Source organism: Actinia tenebrosa, unplaced genomic scaffold, assembly GCF_029948245.1.
Source record: "Actinia tenebrosa isolate PJP-AT-01 unplaced genomic scaffold, QUT_ActTen_1.0 PGA_scaffold3__52_contigs__length_22856419, whole genome shotgun sequence".
In the NCBI taxonomy this organism is placed as follows: domain Eukaryota; kingdom Metazoa; phylum Cnidaria; class Anthozoa; order Actiniaria; family Actiniidae; genus Actinia; species Actinia tenebrosa.
In genome coordinates, this window is record NW_028292580.1 from 3,968,882 (window position 1) to 3,995,002 (window position 26,121).

Sequence of the window (26,121 nt, forward strand, 5' to 3'; positions counted from 1 at the left end):
TAACATTGATGCTGTTACATCCCTAGACACAACATCATATGTGCTACAAACCCCAAGAAGGTCACCTCGTCTTGTGAAAAAGACATATGATGTTTTTGTTCATACCACAGAAGTAGGGAAGGCTTCATCATCTGCAGAAGTTATACACAATGTAGATACCGATGCAAAACTGCTAGATATTATTGATCTTCTGAACAAAAAAGAAAATGAAAACATATGTTATGTCCCCAAAAAAGGCATTTCTTGGTTGAGAAAGGGAAATAAAAATCCAGTTGTGTTGAAGAATGATGAAGATCTTCAAAAGTGCAAAGAAGAATATCGTGGTACAAATTCAATCCGTATTGCGTGCCCAGTGGTCAGCAAATGTTCTTCTGATGGTGACAATGGTAGGTAATCAAAGGTTATATTTTCGCTTTGTTGAACTGATGACATACTGATTATTTAACTGATGATATAATCTTAATGATATACTCTTTGATGTGCTGTAGGTGCAATACCTTCCAAAAGAAGAAGAAAACTTGACATGGGAACAGGGAGTGATTCAAAGAACGATAATGAGCTGTGGAATGAAATTCATGTGAGTTTGGTAAGAGATTTAGAGAAGAAAGGAATCCTTCGGAGATATAGTACAAAGCATTTGCAGCTATGGACAGATATGATTCTGGAAGGAAAGTCATCTGGCTGTGGAGAGGAACCCGAGTGGGAGCTGTATCTTGAACAGGTTATTGTCCCACCAAAAACTAGAAGAAGTTTATCTCCAGGTAGTAGTACATCTTCGGTCAGTGGCTCAAATTCAAGTGATTCTAAAATGGCATCAAATGGAGACCTCATGGAAATGCTTTTACTACAAAACCAACAAAGGATTATGGAAGAAAGCAAGAGAACTGAAATATTCCAGACTGCAGTTCTGGCAATGATGTCCAACAACTGCGTATCAACTAAAAAATCAGGTATATCACCTTGACTGTGTATTGCATACAGGGGAGAGAAGCATGGGAAATACACCCCCAAAAACTTCGTTTTCCTATTTTGTGCCCCTATGTTTCCTTTTTTGGGTTTGTACCACCTCCCTCAGATGCCTCGCCCCCCCACTTGCCACACCACTTTCCAGAAAAAAAACCTTGGATCCTACACCCTTAGTATTTCACTCACGTATTATGTGATTCCAATAATGGTTTGTCCCAACTAGCACTGTGAAAATAATGACTGTTCAGTGGAGAATGTCCATGCATGATTGATATTATGTCTGATGAAATCTTTGCCTTTTGGGTCATTACTGAATTACTGAACAGTTCCCATTATAATAGGACATTGGTAAATGACTGGCTCTCATTTTAGCTGTGAATTGTTTTTTTTTTTTTTTTTAAGAAAATGTTTATAAACCTAAGATATATATTTGTATAATGCAGGTACAACCAACGTTCCAGCTGGATCCTTCAGCTAATCAATCCTTATCATTCCATACTTCTAAGGGTAAGCTATTTAATGATAGTTTACCACTGGTAGCATTTTAAAATCAACAGAGGGAGGGAAGTCTTTATTTTGGTAATGGCTATTTGATTTTTTTTGGGTGGGGGTTAAAATTTCACCTTTCAAAAGGGCTAAAAAAATTTTTGATATGTCTTATCTAGCACCATCCCTCTTTGGTAATTTATGAACTTATGCTCTCATTTCTGTTAGGTGGCATTATAGTGAATTTGTTATCACCACCAAAGGCAATAGGCAATAGACGATAGGTCAACTAAACAGAAATAATCAATCTTTAAGTGCAGTTTCGGGGCTACAAACAACACTGGATATCTTAACACTAACCTCTGTGTGTAGAATAAAAAACAGAAATACAAGCACTTCCAACAGTTTTTGGGCTCCTAAAAGACATATTGCCTTTGGTGATGACAAGATTTTTTTGGAATAGGTGTATCACAATTTATAATAATTTATGTTAGTGAGGTCTGCTAATGTTCTAACAAGTCATGTGGAGAAAACCAAAAGAAATATCATAACTGCTTTAGCAATAATTTATAAATAATCATAGTAGAAATACATGTGAATAGATTGTCTGGAAATGATATACTTAAGGAATTATCTTTATGATTTCTTTTGGTTTCCTCCACATGATTTATTAGAATATATTAACAGGCCTCACTAACTTTGATATACAAATTCTAATCATTTTACATTTCTGATGTTTAGCTTTACAGGAATTTACCAAGAATGAATGTATCCAAGTGTTGGAAAAAATTGGCTTGGAAAATCATATTGAATCATTTGTGCAAAACCAAATAGATGGGCCAATGTTGGAGGCAATAATTTATCCAGTTCTAGGAAAGAGCATACTGGAAAACCTAGGAATAAGAGATATAGAGGAGCAATTTAAACTGGTGAATGAAATAAGAAAACTTAAGTCTGTATAGAGTAGGCCAATATCTGCTTTGTGTACTTTGATAAAAAAGTTTATTAAGGTGAGTTGAAAAGGTCAGAAAGGATAATAATATATAGAGAACTAAAGTTCAAAATAAAATAAAAGCTGTTGAAGAATTACAGTATATATGCAGAGCTAAAAATAATGGCTGTTTTTTGGTCATGTCCAATTGACTGTCGAGAAAAAGATTTGTTCAAACATGTTTCCATGAAGGACCGGCATTGTCTGATGACCAGCCATTATTTTAAGCCCTGTATATTATTATATTTAAATACCTAGCCATAAGTTGTTAGTTGATTTAAAAAGAAAAGAGTCAAAATAGCTAACTTGACACGTTGGCAGTTAATGTAATCATGAAAAGCACCATTTCTCCTGTTGTCTTTCTACTTGCTGTTTTATAAGTCTTGGTTCAAAAGTAACCACATGATACAAAGAAGTTTGTGCAGCTGGTTGTTGAAACCTAATGGAGTAACATCAGGGTTAAAGCCCCAATGTTTGAAATAAAATTCTAAAAGTTACAGTTAAATTTTTATTTTTTTGTATGATTTTGAATTGACATGTGCTTACATGGATAAATTACCTTTGAAAGTGCTATATCAAAGCAACGCTTGGGATATTTCTTACAGACATCCTGATGACGTTGAAGCCAATTCTTACTTGCAGAAAAGCACTGCTCTATGGGATTAAGATCTGGAGAGTATGGTATTTAAAAAATAAGTCAAAGGATTTTCGCTATTAATGATAATGTCACTTTGGTGAGAAATTTTGTTTACTTCAAAATCTTTGCATGAAAATGCTTATAAAATTGTGCATGCATGGAGAAGTAAATTTTTGTTCTGGTAAGTTTGTTATAAATTTATTTAACTTACGGTAAGAACACAGCCAGACCACCCTTGGCTCTGATCAACCTAAAAACATGATCAGAATAGTGGAGGTTGCAATTGTCCATTACTACTACTGAACAACTTTGATGAAGAGCATATGAGCCAACATGAGGAATGATGAAATTTTCCATTACAAACTCGAACTCTGCCCTGTCATAGGCCCCTACTATGGTATGTGATTCTTTGATTCCATCTTTAGCAATTGCTGCCAGGATACTGTATTTCGTTCCTCTAGGGAAATTTCCTTTTCTGGATACTCTAGTGCCTTGCAATGACTGACCATATTTTCGCTTTTCAAAAGATAAATGAAGAATGAATAAAGATTTTAAAAAATAAAGATGTTTTCAAGATTTCTTAACAAGATCAGATTCTCCATCATGAATTATTAAGAGTATTCTTAAGTTCCAAGCAGTAAATTACTAAGGGAGCATTCATTTCTTAGGAAGGGGAAGGGGAAGGGGCAGAGGAATTAAGGAGGGGGTCATTGAAAATTCACAAGTGAAAAATGGAGGGCACTTGTTTAGTTTTTTACATATATGACTACATGATTATGCAAGTAAGGTGGGGGCACAACTTAGGCAGGGGGGCAGCAAATTGGGCCACATAAAATTTCAGCCTCTGCCCCCTCCCTCTCCTAAAAAATGAATGCTCCCTAAAAAAATATTTGGATAACGTACGTCCTAGCAATCCAGGTTACCTCAGATCTCATACCAGTAGTGTTTACTATAAAGTGTATCAGCAGTATAGTACTATTTTTGTGTATTCATCATTTGTTGGTTAATAAATACAAGTAACCTGTAAACAAATGGTGAAACAAAAGGGGAGGAGTGGAGAGCGGTTCTTACACCGTCCAAGAAAGCAAGATAAATATTTTAGCTTTATTGTATTTCAAAATAAAATTTTACCTGAAAGGTTCTGTCACACTTAGAGGATTCGTCAATAAATAACAGTTGATGACTGTCAAATTGTGAAATGAATCATCGATATTGTGCTCGCCGTAATTCATCTCGTTGCTTGGCAATCAATTGCAGCTGTAAATAAGGTACTGTTATTTATTCTGGTCACATTTATAAAAATTAGCAGAAAATACAGATAATACTTCACAAGTTGGATATAAACCTTTTTGACTGTCAAGCCAATTCCCCGTAAATATTTGCTCAAAGTTGGGATACTGTACTCTTGTCCAGTAAGATAAGCTATCCAGTCGCGGAGTTCATCGAGATACAACTCGGGATATTGTTCAATTAGATTTTTAATCATCAAAATATCTCGTCCTATATAAAATAACATTTAAAATATTACATGATATAGAGGAAATTTAGCGAAACCTCTACAAAACAAAATATTTTACCGATAATCGATCGCGGTCTACCAGGTCTTGCACGGCGAAAGGCTGGCCCATACCCAACACTTTTTGTTTCTCGATATATTTTTAACACTTTTTTTACGAACGTTAAGCTTACTTGAAGAATTTCTGCAATTTCCTGCAGGGACCGATTTTGAATAACACGTAAATTAACGACTCCCCAACGGAGAGATTTGGGAAATTCTCTTACCATCTTAGAACTGAGATATTTACACGGCACACGGCTGTTTGCATTTGCTTCCGGCCATCGATCGGATTCCATTCGGTAGTTATCGTAATTTTGATTGACGGCAGCCAAAACGCATGTTTTGGGCTGGCGCCAAATTTTTCGAGGTCGCGTAATTATGAAAGGCGCTGTAAACAAGTAGTCTTTACTACTTAGTTTGAGTACAAACACTAACAACATTAAATACTGTGCATATTTGCTACTACAATATAGGAAAGTTGATGGAACAAAATTTTCTTATTTTGAGTTTGCCATTTGAGTTGAAAATACTTCTGAACAGAAAATAGTACAATGTGTTTCTATGTAGATGTGTGTAGAAACTCACTATCTTGTAACTCTAAAAGGAGAATAGAATTTGTCAAATTAAACAATGATATAAGCAAAATTTAGTACTCTTATGTACTATTTGTATTGCATTGTGTTTGTACTCTAAAGGCTAATAATATTAGTTGTATTCTTATTTACAAACAAGCTTGACTGGTGCTTATTGATTGCTGTCCCCTATTAAAATAAACTTAATAAAACATGACTGAATTCACTGATATATAAATAATAACTAATTCAAAAAAAAAAGGGAAAAGTGAAACAGGTGTTGTACTTTGATTGAAAGGCTTATCATGAAGGAATAGTCGAAGCTTTATGAAAAACCATGTCCAATATACATTGACTATATTAACTAGATGATTCCTTTGGACCAACTGGTGTTTTCAAGATATTAACATGAGCAAAGACTTTGAAACAATGACCAAGCAGATCAATTCTTGTCATAGGCCAGCAGCTGTTCAAAATAGTCCAACCCCTCATCCTTCCAATGTAATTTTCATCGTATACTCTCAAGGTAGCAATGTCAAAGTTAGCACTAATTTCTGATGATTCATATTGCTCACTAAATTTCATTGGTGGCCTGTTGTGCAGTACACCTTTCTTGAGACACAACTCTGCAATATCAAATCCCTTATCAGTCAACACCACTTTTTCTTTGTTTACATTATCCAGGACCCCACATAGTTCAGTAATGTCTTTGTCAGATATAGTTCCTGGGTATGTGTCACTGCAACACAGCAATCCACCATGGGGGAAAATCCACACAGATGTTTTACCTGTGGTATGGTTCTTGTAATTGCTAAACGTAATATTATTGACTTCAAAGTTTTCAGATTGTGCAATCCATGACTCAGTAGCATCGCCAAGAACCTCTGTCTCAGAAAAACCTGCCTCTTCAAACACTTTTGGTAGGAATGCTTGCACAAATCCAGGTAAAGGGCGGAGGTCAAGATAGTCGAAAAGAGTGGACAAAAACACAACCCATGCACAAAAGCACCTTGAAATGGTTGCTTGACTACATTGTGTGATCCAAGCCATAACACTCAACTGAATTGAGTGTCTACTCACAGTAAAAAAAGTCATCCGTTCAGTTTTTAAGTCAAGTTTTCTGTTATTGGAGAATAGTCCATCAGTTTTACAATCTGAATAGCTCATAAGATGAAAAGGCTGAACACAGGCATAAAGGCAATCAAACTCTTCTACCGAGAGACCAGTTAAATCAAAAAACTTATTTGGTTGTTCTTTTAAATCGCTGTATAAAAATTGACCTCTCTTCATTCCAGAAATCAGTTTATCAAAGTTCTTTTCTTGTAATTTCTGATCTTCCAGTAGTTTATTAACTTGAGCTTGCAGCTTTTCAATTTCATCGTTTTTCTTCTTTAACTCGCGAAGCTTGCTAATTTCTAGGTTTTCTGATTTAGCAGGATCAAGCTCACTGTCATCCTGTCTGTATTGTAAGACACGTCTCTTTTTTTTTTTTTTGCATCTTTCCTTCTTGTCATACAGCGCTCTTTTAGCAGCAGTCAGTTTTTTAGCTCTGTCTTTTGAAAATTTTGACTTCTTCATTTTTTCCAAATATCGTCCTGTGCAAGTTACGTCGGGAATAATCTTCGAGGGTTTCCCTCTTGCCGGTAGACCAGTGCTCTGAACAAATACGAGCCTTTTTCCAATTTATATTATCATTTTTTAAAACCTTCATGTATTCCCTTCTCAAGTAATCGTCTGATGAGATTTTCCGAAGACTATAAGACGTCAGCCCCGGAATCTTTGTTCTCCAGCTGTTTAAACACAAACTACTTGCACAGTTCCAATGTGTGGCAGCCATCTTGGTTTTGAATTTGTCCGCCTAGTTCCCAGTGTCTTTCGACATGAAACCCGGCAATGATGATGAAGAAGATGACGATGAAAACAAATCATCTAGTTCAGCTGAAGAAATAACTGAACGCAGGTTGAACAAAGATGGTCTTTATGTGTATAGGGTGCGTTTCAAAAATTGTGGTCCGGAAGATGGCATGTGGCTACCAGCTTCTTCCTTCAATGGCGCCATAGAATTTTCCTCCACGTCAAGGTTTGGCAGAAAAAGGAAACATGTAGTAGATCCTTCAAAATATTCCCAGGAGCCACCTTATTCTAAGCAACGAGTCGAAGGAGATATTAAGAAAACAAACCACAAGCAAAAACGTCAAGAAAAAAAGCCCGTCTGCAAGTCCGACAAAAAAGGCCTTGAGCCGGATGTCAAAAGAAGTGCAGGCATCAAGACCCAGTCATCGCGGAAACGAAACTCGTTTCGGCGCCAAACGACGAAGGAAGATAAAGGACGTTTATTACAGAAGGACTTAACCTTAAAGAAAAGAAAACCAAATAGCACAAGAAACGTAACATTCGTTGATGAAAATGACATTCCTCTTTTGGTAGATAGCTCGACTGTATCGTCCTCTTGTAGTATAACACGACAAAACTTCGAAAGTTCTGATATCCACTCCCAAGAAGACGAAGATCATAGTCCCATCGTAATTTCTGATGACGAATGTGAGGCATTTGACAAACGAAACAGTTCGGAAATGAAAGTTAGTAATCCTCTAGAAATGTTTGATGACGATTGTGATGTTCTGGATACAACAACAACCATCCAAGAAGATGACGGATTCATTCATGATCTATTGCGCAACGACGATAACTTCAGAACCCCTCGAAGAATCCTGTCAAGACTAGAAGATGCTTTAAACTGCTTGGGGGAAAAAAAAGGAAAGGAAAATTTAGCAATGTGCATCGATGGGTTTGGAAGTTTTTCTATGAAAGGATTGTTAACACTGCTAAGATACCATCGCATGATAGACCTAAAACACGAGGTACAGACAGAACAAAGGTGGATCGAAGATACGTTTACGCGATATCCAAAGCAAGACCGCGATATGGTGATTAAAGCACTATTAGACAGATGGAATTTAGAGGAAACGTTCGTTGCCAAGTCATCGGACTACTGTATCGCGTCTCAAGAGCTATCAAGGCTTTGTGGCGAGAGATATCTTTCTGATGTAATGATTCATTTCTTCATTCAAGTGTTTTGCCAAAGAGCAAATAAAGCAATATCCAGGGACAAATTTGCTCTATTGCCATCCTTTGTTACTGCCAGAGATGTCAAAACAAATATTTTATTACGAGTGTGCAGGATATACAACATTAAAGACACTGACGTTTTCTTTTGCCTGTCCATATCAGCGAATGTCACTGGGGGCTAGCTGTGTTTTATGTTGAAGAACAAACAGTACGTTGTGATGATGGCTTGCACCTCCACTTTGTCCGCTGCATACATCAAAAGTTGCAAGAACACCCTTAAAACACTGCTTGACTTGTCTGGACGTGTGGAGTTTCATCCAAAGAAATGGAAATTTGAGCGTTTTGTCAGTCCCATGCCAGATCAGCCCTCAAAAAGTAATACTAACGTTAAAAGAGGGCACGGAAGTTGCGGCGTGGGAGTGGTATGTTGTGTACAAGATATATGCGACGGAAAAACTGAATTCCAATGTTCCTTTAATGAAGCACATCATCTTAGAGCAAATTTAATGATTGATATCGTAAAATACAGTCAGTGACTGGTTTTCACTGATGATGCTTGCTATAATGACTGGGTCTTCTTGGTAATGCATCTTCTTCTCCGTTCGTCATCGATTTAAGAACTGTGCCTTTCCTGGCATTTTAATTCGCTCACAGTGACTGGGTCTTCTTGGTAATGCATCTTCTTCTTCTCCGTTCGTCATCGATTTAAGAACTGTACCTTTCCTGGCATTTTAATTCGCTCACATTGACTGGGTCATGTGGAATTTAGAGGGAGAATTCGTTCCCAGGCTATTGGACTACTGTATTATGTTTCAAGACCTATCAAGGCTTGACGGCCAGAAATATATAAACAGTTGATTATAAAACATAATTCTAGGAAATTTCTGCACGTTAGGGCTTAGTAAAGAAGTTAAACACGATAGCAAAATTTAACAGAAAATCGAAGAAAAACGGGAAAAAAAAAAAAAAGAATTTCGAATTTCAAAAGAAGAATGCTACGATGTATATTAATTTGCTTCGAATTGAACATAATTCAAGATATTTTACATAGCTGTATATTATTCAAATTATATTGATAAAACTGTATTCGAATATTCTAAGACGATTGTTAACGATAAAAGGTAGCTGGAGTGAAGTTACTAAGCCCGTGATTTCAATCTATATTAGTGTAATGCGCTCATTAATGGCTTCAGTAAGGCCTAAAATTTCCATACTGCTTTCTTTTGTGTAATTTGTATTTGAGGATTTAATGCCTTAAACATACTATTAAACATAACTTACGAATACGTATATAAGAATTGTTATCTGGATAAAATTCAAAATTTTGAGCAAAGAAGGCAGTTCACCAAATTTAGAATTAGTAATCATAAATTAGCTATCGAAACAGGCAGATACACCAACCAAAATATATCAAACGATCAACGTATCTGTTTATTCTGTACGAACAATGAAGTTGAAACAGAAATACATATGTTGTGTAACTGTCCTCTTTCAATTCTGCCTAATGCAGTCATGGTGAACGGACGTGTTTTTGATAGCTCGAGCTCAACTCAGAGTGAAAGCGTAACTACGAATCCTGATTACTCAAAATACCTTAGATATGACCACAAGAGGAACCTATTTGCTTGGACTGGCTCTCCTAATGATTTAATATCTTTCTGTCGCGATGAATTAAGCCTCACTGAACCGTTTACTAATTCAACTAATGGCAGATCTACAGTTATCAAGAATAGGCAGGTAACTTTGGATCTATTTACTTCTACAAAGACATTGCAAGTTCAAGGATTTAAAGCCAGCCAAATCAAAGACCGTTTGAAATCTTCACTAAATGAAGACAACCAGCAAAATTCTGGTAATTTCAAAGGATCCAACAGCATATACATTGACGAGGATACAGAGACTTCTCTCCTTGAAGATGAAGACTCTGACAAGGTATATAACGATACGTCATGTGAACTGAAAGATCTAGAAAGCTTTATTCATTCTGTAGCTAATTTGAAATCCATGCCTATTTGTGCCCATAGACAAGAAATGGACAAGCTTTGGAAAAAAATTGAGGTAATTAATTCAAAACTAGAATCTGTGGAGTTGATTAATGCAAAATTTGAATTTCCCGCAAAAAATGATTCAAACAAACGCACTAACGATGAAGCTGTATCACGTGAAATTGAGTTACTGAGGCAAAAACTTTGTGAGGCTGAATTAGAAAAAGAAAGGCTTAAAGAAACAAACAACGCCCTAATTACTTCCCTCAGTTTATTGAAAATGAACTCCTCAGACAAGCAAACTTTACCTCAGACCGCGATCCCCAGGGATAATGATACTTCAAATCGACCTCCAGTAATATCAGATACTAACAACACGCAATTGTTTCATAATCTACCTACTGCTTTGCATGATTCATCTCCAAATAAGAACTCGCTTAGCTCTCAATTAGAAGACTACCGACTTCGACACAACTTGAATCATCAGAAAACGAGCATACCGCAGTCAAAAATGGTTCAACCGGTTGCCCAACCAGAATTATCTAATTCTCAATTAGAAGACTATCGCCTGCATCATAAACTCAAACACCAGCAGACGAAAATATCGCAAGCTAAAGAGTCTACTGGACAAGCAGTTGAACAACCGACCGAACCGACCGTTGAACTACAGAAATGTTCTACAACTAAGAAAAGGCGATCAAATTCCAAGCGGAATAAGAAAAACAACAAGAAGTCATCCAATACTTCTACGCCTTCAGTACAAGTCTCAAGATCTCAAAAACAGACGAGAAACAACAAGAATGATCCATCAGAAAGAGATGACAAACGGCTAATTTATATTGCTGGAGACTCTATGATACAACATGTCCAGGGATGGAACCTTTCCTCTGAAAATCGGCATGTGTCCGAGTGGAAGACATGGAAGACTACCTAAAGCCCCTAATACGCAAGGGGCCAAACGAACTAATTCTTCACGTGGGAACCAACAACATCTGTGATGATAATCCCCGAGAAGTGGCTGAAGGTATTGTAAACGTAGTTTTTCAAATCGAACAAAACTCGCCGAACACAAATTTTTCCATCTCGTCCATATTATTAAGGTCAGATAGACCACAACTAAATGATAAGATCAAAGAAACAAATAAGATATTAAGATCACTTTGCAGATCCAAAGGATGGTCTTTCTTAAACCATCAAAATATCGACATGTCATGTTTAAATCGCAGAGGACTGCATCTTAACCGTAAAGGAAGCAACCAGTTAACAAAAGACTTTGATAATTACCTTACTTGATCATTGATAGATGTGTGGCAATTCTGAATCTATATACAATCCTATTTCAAATGTTAGAGGTTTTAAAATGGCGTTACTAAATATTGTTAGTCTTCCTAAATGACAATGACAATGACAATGTTTTATTTGCATCACTTTTACAAATTTTAAATTACATTCAACTATTACCTTGAATATTAGATGCAAGCTCGCTATAATAACCTATAAGGGCTATACAGGACAGCAAGCTTCCAACTTATGTACAATATAACTAGGCAAGTAGATAGCAAAGCAAGAATAAGGAAAAATAAGCATATATATGTATGATATGTATATTAGTACTAATCTATGTATAAAGGAAAAAAGTAAGGAAGAATGGAAGAATAAGCATAATTATATTAAACTTATATTTATAATAATGTACATTAATACTTAAATTGTTTATATATTTGTATGTGACGACGTATATTCATACTGGAAATGGATAGAATGATATCTACGAGAGAAAAATCAAGGACATAACATGGAAAATTATGTTTCATAATTCTTTAACAAGGATTTTTTCAATGTATTTTTGAATGACGATATGCTGGGAGCTTGCTTTACATCCTTTTCAATAGCATTCCAAGTTTTCACACCAGCAAATTTCAGAGCAAATTTACCATAGTTGGTACGTGCTTTTGGGAGAGAGTAACAGCAGTTAGAGGCAAGTCTAGTGTTATACTTCTGTCTTCTTTCAATTGGTTCAAAAAACGAATCGAAGCATTTGGGGAGCTTCCCAGTTCTAAAGTTATAAACGAAAATGGCATTGTGTAAGAAGACAAGCTCAGGAAATTTGAGTATATTGTATTTTAGGAAAAGTGGGTTTGTGTGATCCCTATAGCCAGAGAATGATATCAGTCTAAGTGCTTTCTTTTGAAGCAAATGTAACAACTTTGTTGTGGATGGATATGTATTTCCCCATGTTATAATTCCATATGTGAGAAAAGGATATATGAGACTGTAATATAGATTAACAAGTATGTTCTCGGAAGTATAGTGTCTAACTTTAGAAAGTAAGCCTATGTTTCTTCTGATTTTTTTGGCCACAAAAGCTACATGAGCTTTCCAATTTAGGTTGGAGTCTATCAGGACCCCTAAGTAACTAGTGTTATTGACCCGTTTAAGTCTTTTAGCATTTATACAAAGTTCAATGTCATAGGTAATCTTTTTCTGAGGTGAATGAAAAATAATATAATTTGATTTGTCAATATTAAGTAACAGTTTATTGGCAAGTAACCAGTTCTGGATGTTAACTAGCTCAATATTAATTTGTGCTTCTAGTCCTTGGATAGTATTATTACAATAGAAAAGATTTGCATCGTCTGCAAACAGATGGAAATCAAAAAGTGAGGAAGAGTTATGAAAGTCATTAATGTACAACGAAAATAGAGTTGGGCCAAGGACTGACCCCTGTGGTACCCCACAGAAGATATTCATTACATCTGAATCAACAGCTGAGATTGAGACTAGTTGCTTCCTATTGCTTAGATAAGAGGTGAACCAGCTTTTAGCTATTCCATGAATCCCATAGTGATCTAGTTTGTTAAGTAGGATAGAGTGATTCACAGAGTCAAACGCTTTACTCAAGTCTAAAAATATACCACATGAGTATGAATTACTATCTATAGCTTGTTGTACATTATCTATGATAGAAAGAAGGGCATGGCTAGTAGAGCAAGATGATCTGAAGCCAAACTGTTTACCAAATAAAATATTATTATTATTAATAAACTCTATCAGCCTTCTGGAGACTAGTTTCTCCATCAGTTTATTAAAAATTGACAATAACGAGATAGGACGGTAGTTTTCTAATCTAAGTTGAGAACCCTTTTTGTGAACAGGGATAACTCGTGCAAGTTTGAACTGATCTGGTACAGTACCTTTTGAGAATGATACATTAAAGATAATTTCAAGAGGTTGCGAAATTATGTTCTGAAGCAATTTTAGAACTTTAGTAGGTATACTATAGGGGCCTGATGCTTTAGATGGTTTTAGCTTATTGATTTCTTCTTCAATCTCTTTGGCATTTGTTGGACTCAAAACAAACTTTGCAGTTGGTTTTAAAGGCATGCATGCATAGGGTGACATATTAACCCTACCAATTGATGATGCTATCTTTTTGCCAATGCTTGCAAAATGATTATTAAAAGAATTTGCAATGTCCTTACTATCAGTAATTTCACCTTCGCTAGTGATAAGCTTGGATGGTATGTCACGAGCTAATGGCTTAAGGGATATAATTTGTTTTATCCCTTTCCATATATTTTTAATATTTGTCTTGTTATCAGAAAAGTATTTGTTATAATAATTCTTCTTACTGATACGTATAAGGTGGTTTATTTTATTCCTATAGAATCTAAACTTTTGTTGGTAGTAATCTGATCTAGTGTTGATAAATTTTTTGTACAGTCTATTTTTGATGGCTATTGATGTTCTTATCCCACTTGTAATCCATGGCTTTGAGATTGCTTTAATTTCTTTCTTACTTAAAACTTTGTTAGGAATATTATCATCGATAATATCTGATGCTCTGGAGTAAAATTTCCCAAATAGCTCATTCACATCTTCATTGTCATCGAGATTGCACCCCCAATCAACTGCTCGAAATTCTGACAAGAGTTTTCCTTCATCATAATTTGAATAATCTCTTCTGGTTATCTTTATCTTTTTAGGAAGTGCACAAAATTTGTTGACAATAATGAAATTTGGAAGGTGATCAGTCAGGTCATATATTAGATTGCCACTTATAGTGTGATGTTCGGATGAGTTGAAAAATATGTTATCAATTAGAGTAGAAGAATGGTAAGTTATACGAGGAGGTTGTAATATATGCGGAGAATAATAAAACTGATTTAAAGTATCGAGGAATTCTTCCGTTGGCAAGTGAGAATCTGTATTTAACAAATTAATATTAAAATCCCCCATTAAAAGACAAAATTTACCTTCATTATTTATCTTATCGAGAGACTCGTTAAGTGATTCTAGAAATGCCTCAAGATTGCTGTTCGGATGCCTATAAATGACTGCACAGATCAAATTGTGGTGCAGATTACTATGAACTTCAATAAATAATGATTCAAAATCTTCAGTAATTTTAGAGAGATCATCTCTTACATGAAAACTTAGGTTGCTAGAAATATAAAAGCCAACTCCACCAGCATTCGATAAACTGGGTTGAGACAAAAAAGAATAACCAGGAATAACATTACTGCAGATCTGTTCTTTTGTTGTGCTAAATTTAGTTTCTGTTAAAGCAATAACAGAAAAGTTATGTTTCACTTCATTAATCATTTGTAGTAAATAATCAAAATTAGCATTTAAGCTTCGAATATTGGAATGTAGTGCAGAGAAATGTTTAGTAGAAGTACAATTGACAATTGTTGGATCTTTTATAAAGTCATCTAAACTATAATATTTGAAATTACTTTGTAATGGCAAGTTACTATCAGGATCAACATTATATAATAAATTTCTTGAGTTCAAAAATGATAATAAATCCAATTGAGGAATATTAATGTTAGTGTCAGTAAGATTGAATGATTTATGGAAGTTTTATTACTTAGCTCTGCTAGGTGTAGATCCTTGACTGTACTTGCGAGTAAACTTGGATAGATCTTGTTCATTTGCGATTGTCCAGACAGGTTGGTTAACATCTCTTCTCATGAAGATCTTTTCATTTGATGTCCAGACAAACTTAACCTTTTTCTGTTTTTTCTCTTCCAAGCACTTATTGAATAACTCTCTATTTCTCCGCGTTAGACTTTCTGAGATGTAGATGTACTTTGGATGTTGTCTTTCGAAGCCGTGTAGATCTCTTGATGACTTGTTTTTTAAGTTCTTCTTGGCTGAATAAAAATTATTCCTGATGTCTCGTGAAGTAAATTTGACAATGATTGCCGGAGGTTCTGACTTGGCTGAGTCTTGTTTTAGACGATGACTGGTAGAAATATCGTTATCTTGAACGGTTACACCGATCAAATTTCCAACCTCTTTGACGACATCATTCGTTGTGATATTTGGAGCAGTAGGTGGAATACCTCTTAATTCTAAACAATCCCTTCTAGAGTACTGTTCGTGTTCATTTAGTACATCTTTAATCAACTTTATATCTTTCTTAAGTGTCTCAACATTCTCCTTGTGTGATTTCAGTTCTTGATCTAGATCGACTTAACCATTTCCTGAGTTGTTAGATTTCTTCTCTAGCTTGGTGTAGCTGGTATGTAACCAATCTAAAGACTTCTCTATTGATCTTATCTTATCGAATACGGGTGCAAGTTGCTTATTAATAAGCTCGAGTATCTCTTTTTCTTCCATTTTCAGTGCAAAAGTACTAAGCAAATATGAAATAACTGTAATTAAACGCGAGTAAGTTGCCTTTTAAGACGGAGCTAAAAGTTTGCCCGCCATCTTGCCCGATGACCGCTGACCGTAAGCATAAAAACATATTGACGAGATTCGAATATCTGAATTATTCAAATCATTCGAATTATTTGCGTTTAACGAAACCAGTCTTGATCCTTCCATCTCAGAGGGGAGGTTAGAATTGGTGGTTATGATTTAATTAGAAAAGATAGATCCAGAAAAGGGGGAGGTGTCTGTATCTATCTACGAAGTGCGATCAACTATAAAATTCGATTTGACCTAGTTCTAAATGAGTTGGAGGGTGTTTGCCTGGAAATTTTTAAACCAAATAGTAGACCATTCATTGTCGCGTCTGTTTATCGACCACCTGATTGTTCAAACAACTTCTTTACTGAATTTGAGAGCATGAGTAGGGCTGTCGATAATGAAAACAAAGAATTGCATATATCATGCGATTTAAACTGTGATATGCTAAAACGAATTCCAAGCCAGCCAACCAGAATTCTCAAGTCAATTTACGAGATATATCAATTGCGCCAAACAATAGAAGAACCTCCTCGTATTACTAACACATCAAATACTCTTATTGATCATCATACTACGAATTCGATTGAAAAACTTGCGCTATCGGGGGTAATTCAATTAGTGATCATAGTTTAATATATGCAATCAGGAAAATAAATCCTGTTACAAAGACCGAGGGAAATGTTAAGATTATTGAATTTAGAAACATGAAAAGATTTGACCAGCAACAATTTATTACTGATCTCCTTGGTCAGCCCTGGGAGCTGATCGTTTTGGAAAATAATATCAACTCCATGTGGTCTCGTTGGAAGGAGATGTTTCTTGAGATATTAAATAAACATGCTCCTATCCAACATAAAAGATCGAGATCTTTTAATGTCCCATGGCTGTCTAGGCAGATTAAAGAATTGATACATACCAGAGATAAGTTGAAACGTAGAGCAATTGTAACCAAACAGGAAGAAGATTGGACGGCCTATAAGTCCTTCCGAAATAAGGTTAATATTGATATGCGGCAGTCTAAAACAAATTACTGTCGCGATAAAATCGCACTTAAAGGATAATCCTAAAGAGGCCTGGAAAACAATCAATGGTATTCTTGGTAGATCTAGCAATAATACTGTGGTAAATGAATTGAAATTAAATGATCTTACTATCAATTCTCCCGAGGGATTGGCTGAAACTTTTAACAGCTACTTCATCAATGTTGGGCCTAGCTTAGCCAATGATATGCCTCTTTCAAATGTCTCATTTGATACTTTTGTTAAACGATCTCGTTCCAAATTGTCGGATTTTGGAACTGTTCCCAATGTCAAAGTTCTTAAACTTTTACATGGTCTATCGATGGCTAAAGCCACTGGCACTGATAAGATTTCTAGCAAAATATTAAAAGTTGCAGCATCAGCTATTTCTCCATCCCTTACATATATTATTAATCATGCTATCAGTTCTTGCTGTTTCCCGGATGACTGGAAAATAGCAAGGGTTATGCCCCTTTATAAAAGCGGTCCTCGCAATCTTCCTGGAAATTACAGGCCAATTTCTATTTTACCAGTTATAAGTAAAATAATAGAGCGAATCATATATGAACAGCTTTATGAATACCTCTCAGAGAACAACATTCTTTCCGAACGTCAGTTTAGCTTTCGGAAACTACACTCTACTGCTTCCGCCCTACTGGAAAGTACGAATAGCTGGCATATTAATATGGACCGTAAAATGTTTAATTTGGTTGTATTTCTTGACCTGAAAAAGGCATTCGATACGGTTAACCATGAAATTCTATTGCGTAAAATGGAAATATATGGTATAACCGGGAATGCCTTAAATCTTTTAAAATCATATCTATCGGGTCATAAACAGGTATGCCAGGTAAATGGAGTGTTGTCTTCAGAGAGCCGGATTGGCTGCGGAATTCCTCAGCGTTCCATTCTTGGCCCGCTTTTCTTCCTCTTGTACATAAATGATTTACCAGAGTGTCTAAGGCAAACAATACCACGTATGTTTGCTGATGATACTAATCTGACAGCAACTGGTAGATCAATAGAGGTAGTTGAGAGTGCCATGAATCGTGACCTTGAGTGCGTTAAGAACTGGCTGTTAGCTAACAAATTGAGCCTTAATGTAGCGAAAACCGAATTTCTGCTAATTGGGTCTCACTATAACTTGCGTACTATCACTGCTCAGCCTAATGTAGAGATCGGTCAAGATTCCATAAAACAAGTTACCCAAAGTAAGGTTCTTGGTTTGGAGATTGACCAGTTTTTGTCTTGGGATGAGCATGTTGATAGCATAGCTAAAAAAGTTACGTCGGGTATAGGAGCCATTAGAAAAATAAGATACTTCGTGGACAGGGAAACTCTGATTGGCATACATAATGCTATAGTACAGCCGCACTTTAACTACTGTAGTGAGGTATGGGACACTCTTGGTGAAGGTCACGCTAAACGTCTTCAGAAATTACAAAACAGATCTGCAAGAGTAATTTCTTATGAGTAATGAAACTCCCCACCAGGAAGCTTTGAAAGCTCTGGGCTGGGAACCTCTCAAAAACCAAAGAGAGAAAACAAAGGCCAAGCACATGTACAAAATACTTAACGGAATGGCCCCTAACTGTCTTGTAGATCTCTTTAGATTAAAACAAGGCGTTACAAATTACGACTTAAGGGGCTCTAGTACCTCATTGCAGTTACCTCTCCCTAAGACAGAGTTTGGTAAAAGAAGTTTTTCTTATGATGGGGCAAAAGTCTGGAACTCCCTACCAGAAAATTTAAGAAATTGCAAATCACTGGCCAAATTCAAATCTGAAATTGCCACTCACACTCTATCTATCTCTTAGTATCTATAAATTATTACTTAATCTACTATGTATTATTGTAGCTTTATTAACAGTTATATTTATTTTATTTTTATTACTATTTATTTATTTATTATTATTATTGATTAGAATATAAAATAGTATTAGCTTTTCATTGTAATATTTATCCACACGCCCCTTGTGGAAATCAGCTTTAGTTGACGGGGCAAGCGTGTTTAAATAAAGTTTTACCTACCACCTACCTACCTACCTACCTTTATAATCGAATTCGCCGACGATTTTTTGATATGATAGAACCTGAAATATCTGTTGACAATTTTAAAGATCTTAACATAATTCGTAACTTAATGATCTCTACCAATGACAGGGTTTTTTTTTTTTTTTTTTTTTTTAATTTTTGTTTTTAGTTTATATACAAATGCTTCATTCTTAGGAATGAATCATAATAATTGACGTAATGTATTAATGATTACTTTTGATAAATTTATCTTTGATTATTATCACCATTCAATTAAGATTGTAGTATATCTGTAATACTCATACCTTTTTTTTTAATATCTTACTTTACATATAGATAAATATAGAAATAGATATATAGATATTTTTCTTATTACAATGTGTTTGTAAAATATAACAAAAAAAAAATCCCTGTTAATGTTCAATGCTTTAGCAATACCTGTAAATTGTAGGTCATGCCAATAAAGCTATTTTAAACCTCTCTTGTCTGTCTTTCTGCCTTCCCTCACTCTTTTTCATCATTATGCTTTCTTGAACTAAAATCCCCCCCCCCATAAAAGCAAGTTGAATATCATGCGTTAGTTACTACATTGAATACCCTATATGTTCTGGCAAAAATATAGCGATTAAGATGCAGGCTGGCTCAAACACATTGCACGAACGAGTCCTGGCTGGCAAAATCATCTTTCCCTCATTTCGCTGCTGGCTGGTAACCACTAAACATTTGATATTGCTGGCTGACTAATATAATCACGGTCTTGCTGGGAGTGCGGAGAGGGTGACTCTCTCCCAGCGACATTTTTTCCACTCAAAAATGAAAGAAATTAACACTTATAAACGTTCTAGGTCAATTTGAAAACAAAACCGTAAACTTGCCCGTCGGGTGCCCCTGACAATTCATATAGATTAGTGCTACTTATTATGAGCTACCTGGTCAGCAACACCTCTAGTTCCTTTGAAAGCTGTTAGGAGATGAGCAATCATAGCTTCAAATGCAAAAGAGGAATGTGTACAGAGTGGTCCCATTAAATGTACTTGCTGTTCCAAATTAGTTAAATTGTGGGCATTAATTGTTTCACTTCTTACACTTAAAAAGCATCAATTCAAATAAACCTTAATCATCTTAACAGTTCTATTCCATAATATATACGAAAAAAGCATATTATTGACAGCTTGGCTTTGGTCCCAAAATAAATAAATGAGGCTAGCTGTATTTCATATAATCAATATTAATTTTGACTTTTGCTGAGCCAACCAATACTATACCATAGTACTCTTTCATGAGACGACAAAATGATTTGATAATGATTCCAGATAACTCAATTTCATCTCTTGATATTTCATTCTTCAAAAATATCCATAATGCAGTAGAAAGTAAAGCCAAATGATGGAAGTGGTCTGGATTTAAAACTTCTTTCATTGAAGGAAGACCAAAGTACAAAAGGAAGTGTTGAATTTCAGTGGCTACAATATTAAAAAGGCAAACATGCAATATTATATTGGAGAGCTAATAACTGACTCCATACTTTCACACATTAGCTCCATTTAGTCATTAAAAAAATCTTGATTGCTTTTCTTTTTTCTTTTTTCCCCCATAATTATGAATATTAGCATATGAGTTCGTCACTAAGCATATGTGAAAATTGCAAACTCAAAAGTTAGTATACATTTTTTTCTCATATTTTTCACATCTGTAGGATATATTTTATTCCCACAAACCTTTCCATTTTGGCAAACAATCTAGAGTTCTAGTTTTTCTTTCCATGTCATGTGGCACTGCTACAGAATCAATAGTTGCATTAATTCTCTTCTGAGAAGCTGGAGACAGATAGAACGGCTTGTCCTAATTTTTTGTGCTAAGCATTGCTGTCAGAATCCATTTTCCAGTACCTGTGTTTAAAGCAACAAATAAAAATATTGACTACATTAATTTTTTTATCAGACAGTTACATTCATGCATGTTATTTTTCCCATACCTTGAAGAATGCAGTGCATGTAATCAATTGAGCATCCATCAGGAATGGTCATGTGATTAAGAAGGATGGAAAATCCTTTCAATCCGAAAACCTGGAAATCAACATGTAAATATCATGGGTCATCTACATTCTCTTGAATAATGGAGTACGGACTGGCAATGAAGCTTCAATAATGAAAAATGTGATGTGATGCGAATATCAAGGAAGAACGATACGTTAAGTCCTAGACATCACCTGTGTGGTAGCAAGTTTAAGGAAGTATCTGAAGTTAAAGATCTTGGTATTTATATTACATCTAATCTGTCGTGGACTCCACAAGCCACCAAATGTAGCAATAAAGCTAATAGTATCCTTGGACTTGTTAGACGGACGGTTGGACCAAAGAACCCGGATTTGTTTTCAAAACTGTGTAAGAGTCTGGTTAGATCAATTCTTGAATACTGTTCACCAGTATCGTCACCATGCCTTAAGAAAGATATTGACACCTTAAAGAAAGTCCAAAGACGAGCTTCAAGATTTGCATTTGGTATAAATGTCGGAGACGTACCCTATGAAAATCGTTTGAAACAACTAAATTGGCCTACTTTGGAAAAAAGACGAGCTTTCTCATCTTTAACAGAATGCTATAAAACGATAAATGAACTGAACGGTTTGAACCCTCAAGAATTCTTTATCTTTGCTAGTAAGTTTAGATCATTACGATCCAATCATCTCTTTAAGCATTAAAAGACACAATCTGCCAAACTGAACAGTTATAAGCATTCTTTCTTTATATGCATGGTTAATCCATTGAATACGCTTCCTCAAGCAATTGCAGAAGCAGATAATCTGAAAACGTTTAAGAAAAAACTGAGCATTGATATGTTTATTCTATACTACACCAGTGATAAAATTATTTCGGTATTGTTCATAGTTTATATAAATATTTGTAGATATACGTAAACTTCAATGTTTAAATTTTAGAATGTTCTTAATTGTTTGTAATTCATGTTATGGAGGTGAACTAGATAGTACGGTGGCCAAGAGTGGTCATCCAAAGTCGAAATGCCAAACTGCTCAAATCGAAAATCAATACACGCTGAAGACAAAGTCCTTCTCTATTATTACTTGGAGCACCTTCACTTCAGCCAATTTGACTTGGAGCACTTTCGCTTAAGCCAATTTGACTTGGACCACTTTCGCTTATCAGCCGAGAATAGTCATTGGAAAACTTTACCAGGCGTTTCTAGTATCACCACAGGTAACCCGCATGAGCTAGTTTCCCGACAATTTTCTGCCCAGTCCACAAACTATAGTAAAGATGGATTCCGAAGAAATGGACGACAGATTTTGGGACTCTTTGGACCTCATTCGAGGTGATGAAGTTCGTAAGCTTTTTAAAGAAAGCAAGGTGAATACAGATTGCGTATCTGTGTATCTCCACTTAGATCTCTATCTACGGTTACTACGATATATATATGGATAAATCATCCAACGAAGACCTTATTTGAAAGGCAAATGAATTTTCATCGAGGCGAAGTGAAGAAGACGAAAAAAATCTGGCAGGATTTGAGTGTAGCACTCATCCTATGACAGGCCTTCGTTCTAATAAAGGCACGTACAAAGGAGGAGGAAAACGGAAAACCGCATCAGCAACTCAGCTTGACGTAGAAGGTTAATAATAGAAACTCTTAGCTTACATGAAATATTATTGTAAATGAAAAAGTATATACATGTATGTGTGAAACATAAGCAATCAATCAATGAATAACCCCGGCATATGCAATCGATGATTGATTAGGTAATGTTAACATCTGCCATTTTTTTGAATCAGTTCAAAATCATCAAAAATTATACGAATTCTCATCACTTTGACAATTTCAATTTTGAACTTAAAGCTATGATGCATATCAGTTGGCTGATGAAAAATAAGATCAATTAAGGGGTTAAAACTGCTATTTACTGAACCAACAACAATAACAATATTAAAATGATGATATTAATGACAATAATGTGCATGATATTTTCAGTATCTTATTAAAATTATTTGTTTTTATACCAATTACTGTGATAGTCAACAGTTTGATGATGAATCACAATATAGTGAATGTTCATCACAAGATACAGTTTTACCTCGACACACCATTTCTTAAATTTCTTTTTGTAGAAGTGGAGGATCCAGAGGGGGTTCCATGGACTCGAACCACAGATTGAACATCAGAGAATGAGAATGCACCCTAGCTGCAAAGTTTATCTTATTGAGTTCTCATTTTGTCTATATCTTGTTGTGTGCCTATTGTATCATTCAGAAATGGCGATGAGACTTTTTATCACGTATCAGTTGTTGATGGAGTGAAAAACTGTGCCCCCCTCAGAAAAATCAGCCACTGCGTAACTATATATTCTTAATTAAAGTATATATGTTTGTTTTTCAGATGAAGTGTTAAGCATGTTAAGGCCTGGGTTATGCACCAACTCTCTATCAGAGCATCAAAAAATAAATTCTCTGGTGTTCCTGTTTAAAGTATAATCAGCTTTCTCAAACTTTCTTAGATCGCGGTTATTTACAATTTGGTTCCAAAAAACGGGGAAAATTTAGGTCACGTGACTATGAAATTTACATAAATTTACATACAATTTTATTTTAATAGTAGGTGCTCAATTTAAGTCTTTGCTGAACGTTTTCACCCTTAATTTATTTCCTTTCCTAAAGTCGTTCAATTGACATTGAGAATGGTTGGCTACATGTTTGTGTTAAGGAGATATTTGACAAAACAGGTCACGTGACCTGTCAAAAATATCCTTTATGCCCATTTTTCTCCTTTCGTAAACACTTTGGTCGACCATTCCAAATGTGAATATCTGTGTCTTTGTCGCTACTTTCAAACAAGCTAAAGAAATCTCACAAATAATGTAAAACCATCACCTAGTTTTTAATTTAGCATTTTCCCTCTTTTAAGGTCGTGACCACCTTTATGCAAATTTATCCATCCAAAATGTTAAGCACCCCAAATAAGGATAACTGTTGCAAACTCATTCAGTTACATCTAAAAATGAGGAATCTATGGTGAAAAGTAATTTTTGCCTTTTTAAACAAAATCCCAGTCCTTTACATGCTTAAGTTTGCAAAGGCCAAAGACCTTCTTAAAAACTGGAAGCCAACACCTAAACAGTGCTGGAATGATAGAGAAGTTGTATTTTCCAATGGCTGAGGAATGAAATAAGTGGAAAATGTTTTCTCACACCACTGGAGCCTGGGCCGAGGGATATTGGTCACGTGGTCAGCGTTTTCATTAGTTGCGTTTTCGCTATCCGCCATGACTGTTAGTTAATTTGGCTACTACTTTTTAAAAAAATTTGATCGCAATTCATATATATTTTCGTTCATTGCTATGAACAAAAGCAAGAAGGGATCCAAACCGAAGTCTAGAGCTACTGATCGGCATCAATTGCACAACAGGAGCCCGGAAAACCGTGATGAGCGACGTTCACGAAGCCGAAGCATCATTGGAATTTCAAAATAATAACCATTTAAATCTAGCCTCTTAAACAATGACCTAATTTCTTTTTTAAACCTATTTTTTTATAATTTTCTTATATGATCTGGGATTTGATTCCATAATCTTACACCCATTCTGAAGAAAGAATCTTTCTGAATGTTTGAAAATGTTTCTCAACAATGAAAACACACGAAAAATTATGTTATATCAATGACCATTGATGAAGTGCTGTAAGAACAAATATTGGAAATGTCACAAAATGATTGTTCTGATAATAAAATATCGTTTTTTTATTGCTTACATTTGAACATATATATGTGTCCTTCGTAATTTTCTGGATGTTAAAATCGCTGTGAGGCCTTCCATGTGCTTTAATCCAACAAAGGCAGTCTGCATGCCTTGTTTTGGGTTTTGGGAAGGGGAAAAACACGACGGATATATCACTTTTCCGTGAATCAGATTTAAAAGTACCATAGCAGCAGTGCTTGACTACTGTGGCCCAAAAGGGTCAAACACAAATAAATATTAGAAAACACAAATAAATATTCTAAAACACAAATAAATATTCTAAAACACAACACAAAATTCTAAAACACAAATAAATATTTCAAAACACAAATAAATATTTCAAAACACGAAAGCATATTCTGAAACACAACTAAATATTCCGAAACACAAATATTCAAACCAAAGCACTCCCCAGAACTCAAAACACAAGTCAGAGGCATGGCAACCAGCAATGCTTATGGTTTGGAACGCCTGCCATAAACTGGCACGGAGGGTTTTCGTACGAAAGATGCCATGTTTGTTTAACATCAAGTTATAGTTATCGTTTTGCTTTAATCATGTTCTATAGCTCGTGTGGAAATCCTGTGAAAGAGTGCTTCAAATTCTGTGTGAAATGTGGTAAGAATGTGAGTTCTTCCTCCGATCAGAGTAATGTGTCTGGTGAAGCTCCTACAGCCGCCGTCAAGCCACCAACCTTCGACTCCTTTATGCTGAAGAAAAAAGATGAAAGAACCAGTCGCTTTAAGCAAAAGAAAGGGAAAAAAGTGGACTCAGACAAAGAAGTATGCATTAACGTTGGAATTACGAGATTAATGAAGAGGAAGGCGTGCTCAAACCTCAGAGAGGCAAGAATCTGCCACTGAAACTCAGGAAGTTGTCGAACAGTGAAGAGATCTTGACATTAGCTGTGACAAAATATGCAATGCACCATTCCAATGACGTCATAAAAGCATTCCCGAAGTGGCACAAACTGTTGTATCCTGATGGAACATTAGTTCAAATCTTAAAAGAAAGCGATGAACCGTTTTCTTTATGTAAATACAAATCTGAAATAGGAAAACCATATAATCGGTTAACCTTCTACATTTGTACCAACTCCAACTTTTTTGAAAGAAGCATTGATACTTTTACCATTATCCATTCTTCAGGGATCACCTGGCCCCATAATTTTTTCACCCCCTGTTGTGGACTTTATTATCCATGGAAGGCTACAAGCTGTTTCCACGTGCATCAGTGATCTACCAATAGGAAAAGTTAGGTCGAAACTAGAGGAACTTCAGGAAATCAGTGATCCAGATGTGTTTAAGAAGGAAGCTTCATTTAACACCCCATTTAGATTTAAAGCAGGGTATTCCAAAC

General features: G+C 35.5%; 1 protein-coding gene and 1 pseudogene across 1 annotated transcript; both read right to left on the reverse strand.

Moving 5' to 3' along the window:
- Window positions 1-5,570: 5,570 nt before the first annotated feature.
- Window positions 5,571-6,788, reverse strand: LOC148907811 (uncharacterized). The gene has a single exon (XM_089035757.1). The coding sequence runs from the start codon at window positions 6,786-6,788 to the stop codon at window positions 5,571-5,573; it is 1,218 nt and encodes a 405-aa protein (XP_088891883.1).
- Window positions 6,789-20,203: 13,415 nt separating this feature from the next.
- LOC148907812 (uncharacterized) lies at window positions 20,204-21,458 on the reverse strand (annotated as a pseudogene).
- Between the last annotated feature and the right edge of the window lie 4,663 nt (window positions 21,459-26,121).